This window comes from Eutrema salsugineum, unplaced genomic scaffold (assembly GCF_000478725.1).
Source record: "Eutrema salsugineum unplaced genomic scaffold, Eutsalg1_0 scaffold_16, whole genome shotgun sequence".
Lineage (NCBI taxonomy): Eukaryota > Viridiplantae > Streptophyta > Magnoliopsida > Brassicales > Brassicaceae > Eutrema > Eutrema salsugineum.
In genome coordinates, this window is record NW_006256858.1 from 2,857,290 (window position 1) to 2,869,300 (window position 12,011).

The window sequence follows — 12,011 nt, forward strand, 5'->3', positions numbered from 1 at the left end:
AGTGTGGCCAGAAAGACTGAAACCCTAGAATCACCTTCAAAATCGCCTCCTCTGCTGACGTGCAATTTTTCGGAAATTTTCACAAGTCAAAAAAAATAAAAGGTAAAAAAAACCTTACGTGTAGTATTTGTGTATCCATACAAATGTAAGACATAATTACATCGGTAAATTTGTACATCTCATATTTTTCACAAAAGTTTGATATCTTTTGCTGTAGACAATTATTAACCCACACACATCAATTTAATTTATTGTCAACTTTCGCTGAGTATAACACATTCATCAAACTTTTAATGTGGTTTATTTTTCACGTATATATGTATACGTCTAATAACTCTGATTTTGATATACTCTCATTTGACGATTCAGTAATCATTAACTAACGTAGGTTAAAGCATACAACACGGCATTATAAATATAGTAACTGATTGATCAACTTTTAGTTTAGTTCTGTAGTGTCTAATGCAAAAATATACTAAAAGAGATTATTTAAAAGTCATGAAGTATTAACATACAGTCTTAGTTACAATTGAAAAACGAAATACATGACAACTAGTTTTGATTTATCTTAAAAATCGGGCGAGAAGGCTTACTGACTTGAGTCCATAACGAGCCATGTGATATATCATAGAGTGCAACGATTGTTAGAAACTTACACACATTTCAAATCATTCTGTTTTTACCGGTTGGGGAAATCTATAATGGTCCAGTCATTTCGAAAGAATACCTAATTTTTCACTAGTAGTTAATTTTCTTTTGTCAGCTTCACAATAATAATAATTATAAACTATTGTCAACTTCATGAATCTAAAATCCAATTTGAAATGGCAAAACTATCAATCATATCATAGACATAGTCTATTATTATAGATTTATCATGTACCGGTCAAAGATTATGATGCTAATTATGTAGACATGAATATAACTAATATTCTCGAGATAATTATTCAAAAATTCCATGTGCTTTGTTGGTACTAGAACGAACGAAATAATCGAAATCATTACTAAATTTAAGAAAATTTTACTCGTCAATTCTTTTTATACACAATAAATCTAACAACATATCTAATATCGATTTTGTTCCCTTTTGGTATGAAACGCGGAGAAACCGCCCGTAACGACAGAAAAAATCCGAACATGTGAGGAGCATTATTTTGGTCGTTGGATTGTATGACATAAGGTATTCAGTATACTCCAAGTAAAAAAGGAATAATATAGACACGTAAAAAAATGATTTTGAGAATTTTGGTTGATATTCATATGATTTGAGAATTATCGCGATCAATGATGTTCTTAATTGCCTACGACCCATCCAGAACTTGTCGTCTGTATCATCGACCATATATATGGTCTTGCTCAAGAAAATAATATTCAGAGATTTGTGTGTTGTTCTCGATATATATTATTTAGATGACAAATATCTATAACAAATAGTAATCTTGTCGGTCTTTTTATACTGATAGAAGGAATCATAGATTCACAAATAGAGAATTATCTCCCGTGACATTTGTCCAATTTTTTTTTTAATATACTTTGATTCTTGGAAAAAAGAAAACACAGTAACATGTCAAATTTGAACAAAGAATGTAGTCACGTGGGTTTCACGGCTCAGGCCATAACTTCCACATGCGATGCCATATTGCCATGACGCGTATTATCGTACATTAAACATGCACTACGTCTACATGATGGGCCATAAACATATACACTTGGGCCATTAAAAAGCCTAGCAAGCCGAGACTTTCAAAAAAGTTTGTTTTTTCTTTCTAAATTGGGTGTTTCCAATTTCGGTCCATAATATGTTTCCGTTATGCCGGTCTAATGAATAACCCTCTATCGGTCCATCCCAAAGAAAGATTAAACTCAAAACACAAAAGAACCAACCATATTGTATTACCACTAAGGCTTTAAGCATTATGCTTAAGCAGCATAAGCAGTGTGATGTTGAAACTATATATGCTCTTATTAATATATATATATATATATATATATTTTAAATGATTAGCAGAGCTGTGAGTAATTGTATATATAATTTTTTTAAAAAATATTTAATATATTTATTTATATGCGATATACTATAATTTTTTATATTTATTCATATTAAATTATTACTTAATTATAATAGTATTTATAAAATAAAATAGTAAATATTAATGTTAACATATACAAATTTATATTTTAATATAAATATAAGTGTTGATGTTATTTTAATAAAATAAACTAATTATATAAAATTATTATTAATTATTAAAAATATTTAAAAACAGAATGCTTTGAAAAAACTTATGAGAGAGCATAGAGGAAGAAGCATCTAGAAGAGCATTTGCATCTTCTAAATGTTCTTTTAAATGCTCTACTAACAAAAGTTGATTGGATGATTTAAAGCATAATGCTTTACTAAAAGTTAAACTCTACCAATCGAGACCTAAGTCCGATCTTTTAATAAAAATAACTATTTTAGAAAAATTAAAGGACCATGAATGTGAAATGAAATTAAATAATTTAAGAAGAAGTTGTAAATATAATTTGCTAAACTATTAATACATAGATTAAAAAATCAAACGGGAAGCCTTACAAAAGAATCAAATAAATAAAATGAAATCAGATTCTAGAGCTTTCTGCCATTGCTACATATTATTATTGAGAGGATACCAAGTTGTGGAGCTTCTATAAAACCTAATCTATTGTAGTTGTGATTGGAGATTCCGACTCAGATTTTTGAAACAAAAAAGTTTTGTTCTTGGTAGTTTAGTTCAAGTATTTGAAGATATGGGTTGTGAGTGAATTTTCACTCACGCCAACTTCTATTTCTGTAGATGGTCGAGTTTTGTTATACTTGGAAGATATTTAATCAGCTTAGAGAACCTTATTCTAGATCCTATATATTTATTCTTTTTGCCATAAGCAGGTGACAAGAAATCGCCAAAACTAAAAAATTCGATTATTCTGTTTCCACAACGGTACAACCCTTTAAGGCTTTAACTAAACCAATCCTTTTTCACAACTAAAAAATAAAAATAAAATATATATATATATATATGTTATGCAAGAAACAGATTTGCTTTCTTTGAAGAAAACGGACATTGATTACAGTTTTTTTTTTCAAAGGAAAAGTTTGGATAAATAATTATTGACGTACTAGAGAGTGTCGGCATCGGCTGGATTATTGAGAGAAAAAAAAAAACGAACTATGAGTCTATGTCGTAAGAATTTCTCTTAAATATAGGTACAAAAACTAAATAACTTTCATTTCTATTTGTCGCCGAGCTATATGTCGCCGAGCCAATCAAGGTTTTATATGGCTTTGTTTACTTTATCGTCGAGGAGTTTTTGACAGAATGTGCAATTAATTATCTATTGTTTACAACTATTTGATCTAATCCTCATTATTTTATAACTATAGTTTTCGTTCCTATATTCTTGATTTTTGTTCCTTGATTTCTTCTTCTCCATTATTATTCTCTTTTCCCCTTTATAGCTTTATCTTGACCCAATATGGATATAATACTATATTATCTCAAAGATACTCTGAACCATGTTGGAATTTCTGAATTTTATGATTAAAATGAACCAATCTTTTTAATACTAGAAACTAATATGAGAAATTAAAAACTAACATTAATTTTTATTTTTTCTTGGTATATATTTTAAATTTGTATATATATGTCCATACCAATGACACATTCTACAATCCACTGAATCACTAATGCAAGTGGCTTACGTGCATGATTTTCATCACTTCGTCCCTTTTTCAGTTTTTCCTAAATTACGATTAATAAAATATGAACTAATTACATAAAATACTAAGTTACATACACTATTGGATGAGAACTTTTCCACGCGTAATAAAATTTGGTCATCGTTGGATGTACGCATTTGAAAAATTGATGTGTAAGTTTGAAACTTTCAACTACATTGATATATACATATATAGGAATATATAAATAAGAATATAATAAGATTCTTGATATATAAATGTAGCCACAATTTTATTTTATTTTGGTAGTATGCATTGCAACACAAGATTCTTTAGTTCGGACAAACTTTTATTAGTATTAGTCAATTAATGGGTGCGTGATTTATAAGTATGAAAATTGAAGGCTAATAATTGCATAATTATGTTTGTCATTTTGCTGTTTGAAGAGAATGTTTGGAACATTCAAATGACTTGTCTTTCAGAGACTAGTTTTGTTACTTTTGTAATACTCTTTGAAAACGCCATCTATATAAATATGTAATATACCAATTATAAGAGCTTGCACCCAAAAATGATAATCATTTGCTTTTTCAGAAGGCAAACTATCTTTTGTGAATGGAAATTTCAAAAATTCAAATGTTTTTGTGAAAAGTTACACACGACAAAGTTATATATAGTTTAAATACATACTATTATTGTTCAAGCGACAGTGTCATTATATACATGTTTCTTTCAATTATATTTGGTTTTCGAATGGGCAACGAATTTGCCAAAACTCATAAGGGAACAGAATTTTGGGATGACATCATTTGATTCTGTGAGGAAACAAGTAACAGACTAGTGACTAAGGGGAGAGAGGTCACGTCTTTGAGAAGTTGAAAGTTGCACACGATCGTTTATTTGGTAATCACGACCTTTTTTTGTCAAAATGTTAGGTATTGTTATCCTCATATATAAATCCATCAACATTAATTTTTATTAATATTAATGAACCCTAATGGTTTCCAGCTAAATTGATTTGTACAATCCTACATCAAGGAAATAACCCTATAGAACGAATCTGGGGGAATCCAAATTAATCAAAAAATTGAATAAAGTAGGAATTAGTACGTATATATACTTTGTATCAGATGAACATACAATCAATGAATCCAACCACATATCTATAGATCCGACCGTATTTACGTACGTGCCAAGAACCCAAAAGCACTATTAATATTTTTTCCCTTTTTTGATTTATGTTTGTTATCTACATACAAAAATGCAATATTCGAACTTGACTTGAAATATTTTTTTTTGTTTGTTACTCAAATTGAATTGAAATGTTACAATAAAGTTAGTACGTAACACAAATCACTAAACTATTTTTCATGGTCGTGCATGTGAAATTTGTAAATATTGTCACTTGTGCTATATAAAAACAGAAACGTAACTATATACTCTTTCGTACGTAAAGTCACTCATACATGATACATATGCATGCACATTACAAGTTCTTATTAAAAAAGCAAAGAATAATACAATAATGTGTCTATTTAAATGCGATTAGTTCGTTAGGATCTGTTTTAGTCTTTTAGTATTGTAGAATGTTAGTTCGAATTCTGCATTAACATTTCAAATCCATATTGTTTTTAGTACCCCATTAAAAACTCTGATTTAATTATATATCAATATATTTATACAAAATAGATGGATCGTCTTCTCATTCCGTATACGTACCCTAGCCTTGCATTACCCCAATTAATATATTGATCTTTGAAATAATCAATTAACAATATTGCTTTGAATCAGAATAAACAAGAGAGCTTATGTCCTCCCAACTTATGGTGCTTTGATCTGCCGAAGTACTTGTCCCTCCAGAAAACAAGTCGACGGCTTCGGCCTGGAAATTCCCGAACCATTGATGATTGATACTTGAGTTAAGCAATGAAGAGTGTTCGTTGGTGCTCAAGATCGAGTTCATGGAGAAACCTTCTCCTGATCCTAAGTGATAATTGTTAGGATCTAACAAAAGTTGAGAGAAGGAGAGATGATCAAAAGCGTTTGTTCTCTCCGGTTCTTGATCTTCGCTCTTGACCATGTTCTTGATGGTCACTGGCTTAACATCTACTTGGTCGGAGAACGATTTGGTTTGATTCATGACATGAGTTTGTACTTGATCATCATGATCACGAGGAAGCTCTTGTAGTGGCCATGTGAACATTGTTTGGTCTTGTCTCATCATGAAAGTAGTCTGGATTTGCTGTTGTTGTTGTTGTTGTTGTCTCTTCATCATCACCATCATCTCGTGCTGCTCCATACAAGCTTCTTGAAGCTCCTTGCGTTGTTTAGTAATAAGCTTCTTCTTTAGTCTCGTGTTCCAATAGTTCTTTATATCGTTGTCTGTTCGTCCAGGCAACTGAGCAGCGATAATAGACCACCTTTTATTGAATTTAGACATTATAAACAAATTAATAGTTTCCACATGCATGATATTTGACGCTTATACAAGAATAATGTGTATGAATATTACCTGCTACCAATAGTAAGATAGAAATTACAAATAATGTTTTCTTCTTCCTCGGAGAAGCCACCATGTTTGATGTTTGGTCTTAGATAGTTAAGCCACCTCAGCCTGCAACTCTTCCCACATCTCTTCAGACCTTAATCCATGTCCCAACCAAGAAACAATATTTAAAAAGGCCTCTTTAGTTATCAATTCCTCTCTAGAAATTAAGATCCTAAAGAAAATCATAGTAGTATCATTATGGTAGATCATTGTTGGCGCCACAAATAGCAAAAAATACATAACTCTTTCACAGATTTCGAAAATTATTTTGTTTTGATCTAGAACACTCCGGTTGAAAAAACGAGTGTATATATATTGATATAAATATATTTGAATAAAGAAGAGTAATTATTAATACCAATCTTGTGAGGCAAAGCGATCCAATTTCCTCCTGTGCCACTCGTTTCGATGTATGATTTGAGCTTTGCATCTTCCTCTGGAGACCAAGGCCCTTTCTTCACGTTTGCCTTGTCACAACACGGTGCTCTTCCCATTCTTCTTCTCCTAGTGAAGACTTTTTGCTTTTCTTGTTCTTGATCTTGGTCTTGTTCGTGAAATCTGGCTCTATGATCTCTATGTGATCAAGATTATATATGTTGGTGGGAATGATGGTGTGGATATGTCTGTGATTATAGAGGAAATATTATGTGAAAGCAGAAAAGAGACAAAGGAGACTATATAATAGCTGGAGGAGATAGTATTGTGCTATGCGATGGAAGATGCTAAAAAGTCTTTGTAAGAAAATATGTCAAAAAGTAGGATTTAAAAAAACCAAAAATTAAAAAGTAACTTTTTGGAAATTAAATACTATTATAACAAGGGATAACAATACAATAGTTGAATTAAGAAATGGTAGAAAAGATAAGGAAGAGTGGAAGACTATTGTTATTAACGCCTTTAGTAGAAATTTCTCTAATTTCTCTCTGGCGATATATTGACTATCTATAGATTCTACAATCGTGAAATGAGTAAGATATTTTACAGTAATTTACACTAATTTTTTTTTCCGAGGAAGTTCCGTTTTGTGGTAGATTAATTTTACATTGATATAGAATTGGGTAATATGTATTGGACTTTCAACTATAAACTATTAAAATTTATACATATTTGCAGCTGAAAATAAAAGGATATGTACCAAAAGTATATAAAAATTCTAATTCGTTATGGTAGGTGGGGAAAATTGCCAAACAGGAGAAATTTTACCCCGGATCCGGTAAACTAATTCATTTCAATATAAAATAATAAGAAAATAAATATAAAAAGAGTGATTGATCATAGATAGCTTTAAACATTTTGTATAATAATTCACTGTCTAATTCAATGGAAATCTCCGACAACCAAAGAATTCCAGTTTTATAATCACTCTCTAATTTGATTGAAACATTTTGTCTAAATTACACTTGCTTTTTTTTTTTTTTGCTAAAGAAAATTACTCTTGCATTTTCGTGTTAAAGCAACAAAAGAAATTTGTCATCCTTTTTTAACCTCTAAAATTTGTAATTTCTTTATAGATATTGATCTTAATAGAGTATATGGTAAACATGAAACAGTCCCACGCTTCTAGACGAAAAAGAAAAAGCTGACTTTGAGTTGAGATTGGAACTAAAGATTTTTCAAAAGTCAAAGCACTTGGAGAAATAAAGTCATGAGCGAGTCTAATTATTGAGTTTTTGTCGTACTGTTTATATGTCTTTTTAGATGAATTTATAAAATTTATTATTGAATATGTAAAGAGAAAGTTTTGAACTTAACGGTTAAACAAAGGAAAATAATGTTGTCCAGATTTTCAACACCATTGGTAGGAATTGGTCTTGTAGCCGTAGGCTAGGGCCATCTGGCCAATCACTTCTTCTCTTTACCATGGGTTCTAAATATTTTCTGTAAGCACTTTTTTTTCTTTGTCTACAATAATTTAAATCTTTTGGCTATTTTCTTTGGACCCAGTCAGTCTTTTGGAAGTATTCTCAAGGTAAAAAAAAAAGTTGTTGCCATGAAAAACACACATCTCTCTCGTTTTCTTCTCCCTTTCTAAAGAAAAAAGTAAGACCACGACTTCAAATAATTCAAATCGGCCTTTCTAATTTATATTAGATATATAGACATGTTATTATCTCGTAATCATGAGATAATCATGACATCTCTTCAAGTCCACGTTTCTTATGGATTCGAATCCATATAGCTCGACCTATCCCTCTTATGAAAAAAAAAAAAAAGAAAGAAGATAACCCTAATCTGATCCTGATGCATAGTGTAAAAGATCAATTGAAGAAAACCGCAACCTTTTTTTTATTTATTATATATCAAGGTTTCAAACAGAAAGATAAAGATTGGCAATGAGTTGGTTAACAACAACATCTACTAATCTTGAAACAGCTAAGTTGTAAGATCTGAACTTTTAAGATCGACCAGTTTTTTTAAGCAATCCAACTTATTGGTTTTACGAATGAGAATCACAGACTTCAAAGAAAATGAAGACAAAAAAAAAAACAGCCATATTTGATCAAATGCATTTGCCTGATTATTTTTTTTTCTAACTCAGATTCACAGTCCACTTCATCTTGTCCTCACTCAGACCCATCTGCAAGCTTGTCAGAACGGTGTAGAGTTGCTTCGAGATAGGTCCAAAGCTACCTTCTCCGTAAGATACTCTGCGTGTGTATTGAGAAAGAAGATAAGAACTCTTATGGCAATACAGAAAAGGCTAAAGCTTTATCGCTTTGTAAGTTGGGGATAGAAAAAGAAAGTTTTTTTACCTTTTGTCTTTGTAAGTAATGCTTCCAACGGGAGACACAACCACGGCGGTTCCTGTGCAGAAAACCTCGTCTGCTTCTAGTAATTCGTCCACTGTCACATTACGTTCCTCCACCTGCAAAATAAACATGCTATGTGACCACTAGCTAATACTAGTAACTATGATCCTATTTTTTTTAAAGATGAGTGAGTATTGTCAAGAATTTGAAGAAAGGAATTAGATTATTACCTGAAGCCCTTGGCTTATAGCCACGTCCATTATACTTTTCCGAGTGATCCCTGGTAAGATGGTTCCTTTTATTTCAGGAGTAGAGATCACATTGTCCTGGCAAAGAGAGTAAGTAAGCAAAAAATTTTGGTCAAAAGGTTTCTATACAAGAGATGGAGTAGCTTGAGATATTTGCAAATGTCCCTCCAAATCTATATGGTATCACGTAACTCCAAATCTATATGGTATCACTGGATTCCCAAAAGATTGAACATAGTTTTTTACCTTCACAATAAAGATATTGCAAGACGAGACTTCCTCAAGATATCTTTTGTAAACGCAATCAAGGTACAAAACATCGGAATATCCTTTAGCTTTTGCAATCGATTGTGCTTTTAGTACCTATATTACAAGTTAATCGATTGTGCTTTTAGTACCTATATTACAAGTTAATGGTGTCCAAAGAGATATTCACGAAATCAGCTTTACTTACTGCAGCATAATTGCCAATGGTTTTAACACCTCCGGTACCACCAGGGGTTGCACGGTGAAATTCACTTTCCACAATCAAATTGATTGCCACACCTTCCTGACATCATTACATTAATCGTATCATCATTTAAAAAAAAAAATATACACATACAACAATCTAAAATATTTGGATTTTATTGAGGAAGGAACGTTGAAAAACCTTGAAGTAGTTTCCAACAGGAGAAACATAGACAAGGAATGTATATTCTGGTGCAGGCGCAAGACCAAGAATAGCACCAGTTCCCATAAGCAAAGGTCTAATATATAAGGAACCTTTACCTGCAGGTGGAATCTGAAAACAAGACATCATAAGCAAAACATAATTTTTAGTAGTTTCCTTTGCATATCCAGGGAAAAGAAGTATGTCATTCAGTACCCATCGTTTGTTTGCTAATACAGTTGCTTTCACAGCTTCGACAAACTGCTCAACGGTAGGAGCAGGCATACACATCCTCTCAGCACCATTTCTCATACGGATTGCATTCTCCTCGGGACGAAAGAGGAGGATGTTTTTACCGTCTTCCTTCCTGTACGCTTTCATCCCTTCGAACAATCCCTACAAACAAAGGGTTGCACCAGAGATACATACACTAATAAGACTCATATCATATAGTCCTAAATTCTAACATAGCAAATAAGAGAATAAGGTCATAGGTAGATCGTTTTTCAGTGTCGAGAATCTGACTAATTTCATCATACTTTCAAACCCTCTTAACTCTTTAAATGATTCTTGATTAGCATAGACGAAGCTCCTTTCATATAACTCATTAATGAGACTTTGAGAAACTAGGAAACAAAATCAACGGCAGATTATATATCTGTGTCAAGAATCTGACAAAAGTTTTCCATACTTTCAAATCCTTACCTAAATCCCCCCAGAAGAGCTTTTCAACTTCGAAAGATATAAGCTCGTTTTCATAGAACTTGTTACAGTGAAGGACAGGACTTTGAGAAACTAGGAAACATTATCAGGCAAAAAAATAAATTCCACACATACTTTCAAATCCATAACCTTAACAACCCCACAAGAAGATTCATAACGTAAGCTTGGTTTGATCAAACTCAATATACAGTAAAGGACATGGCTTTTGAAGAAGACTAGGAAAGAAAACCTGTCCATAGTTGAGAACACCAGCAGATGGGCTGACTTCAATGTTCCCAAAACGTTGCAATCCACCATTAGAGAATTCCCCATCAAGGTCACATTTCATCACGTACATGTAATCAGTCTGCTTGAGCCCGAATCCTATGTTGTCCCAATCTATGTCGGCTAATTCAGACACATCCCTACTCTTCCACGTATATAACCAATCACATCAATAACAGAACAAAACTAATTCAAATACCAGATAAATTTAATTCTGATTCCAACAAACCTGGAAGAAGAATTGGATAAAACAGCGTTGCATTGAGTAAGGGAGTTTCCGCCATTGATGAATTTGGAGGATACAGAGGAAGATGAAGAAGACGAAGAATGCTGAAGCTGTGAATGTAATCGGAATAAAAGGGTCAGACAAAACAGAAAGACGATAACAGCTGAGAAATGGAAAAAGAAGAATAGAGTTGACCTTGATTGAGGAAGATGATGGCGATAAGTTCCGAGTAGAGGAGAAAGAGTGGAGACTTGTGGTGAAGGCGCGTGACGGACAAAGAAGGTAATTTTGACTGAGACTTGGGGAAATTGCTGCTCTCTCCATCTTCTCTGAAAATGTGTAATGTTTGCTTCTTCTTCTTCTTCTTCTTCTTCTTCTTCTTCTTTCGGTGTCTATAAGACGACAATGGGTGACGGAGGCTCTGTGCGTTTTCTTCTTTTTGCCCTAACACCCACTTTCGATTTTTAAAAGTTTTTTGTCTATTTTTTCTGAAATTAAATGTTACAAACTTACTATACATTATTTAGTAATCAAAAATTTCTTTTACTTAAAGGGATTTATTAGTAGATGGATTTTTAAAGATCGTTAAAATATCTAAGATTCTATTATTACTAGTTCAAGGATTTTTACATTTTCTTAAACAAAACTCGTTATTGTTGGTTTATGGATTTTGACATTTTTGAATTCCTTAAAATAATTAATTGCTAATGTGTTGTTATTCAGATATGTATTTTTTCAACAAAATTTATAATATAAAAATTTTAAAATACTATGGATATCTCTTAAAATTTAAAATTATTATTATAAACTATTTGATCAATTTTTAGAAAACACTAAACGCTCTCCAAATTTAATGAAATTTACACAAATCAAACAAAACTTTATATAAATTTCACCAATTTG

At 31.8% G+C, this 12,011-nt stretch overlaps 2 protein-coding genes across 3 annotated transcripts; both read right to left on the reverse strand.

Moving 5' to 3' along the window:
* Window positions 1-5,399: 5,399 nt before the first annotated feature.
* On the reverse strand, window positions 5,400-6,888 carry LOC18021310 (transcription factor RAX3). The gene is made up of 3 exons (XM_006404050.2): window positions 6,604-6,888; window positions 6,210-6,339; window positions 5,400-6,117 (listed from the first exon to the last, which is right to left on the reverse strand). Exons 1-3 carry the CDS (start codon window positions 6,737-6,739, stop codon window positions 5,466-5,468), a joined length of 918 nt encoding a protein of 305 aa, XP_006404113.1. The 5' UTR covers window positions 6,740-6,888; the 3' UTR covers window positions 5,400-5,465.
* A 1,631-nt stretch (window positions 6,889-8,519) lies between these two features.
* Window positions 8,520-11,545, reverse strand: LOC18021311 (branched-chain-amino-acid aminotransferase 3, chloroplastic). Of its 2 annotated transcripts, XM_006404052.2 has the most exons (10): window positions 11,304-11,545; window positions 11,112-11,218; window positions 10,848-11,022; window positions 10,112-10,291; window positions 9,896-10,027; window positions 9,698-9,793; window positions 9,490-9,606; window positions 9,226-9,321; window positions 8,999-9,111; window positions 8,520-8,893 (listed from the first exon to the last, which is right to left on the reverse strand). In XM_006404052.2, the coding sequence occupies exons 1-10, from the start codon at window positions 11,430-11,432 to the stop codon at window positions 8,776-8,778; spliced, it is 1,263 nt and encodes a 420-aa protein (XP_006404115.1). In that variant the 5' UTR covers window positions 11,433-11,545; the 3' UTR covers window positions 8,520-8,775. The 2 variants fall into 2 exon arrangements, with proteins under 2 accessions (XP_006404115.1, XP_024013777.1); XM_024158009.1 differs by having other exon boundaries at window positions 9,896-10,291.
* Between the last annotated feature and the right edge of the window lie 466 nt (window positions 11,546-12,011).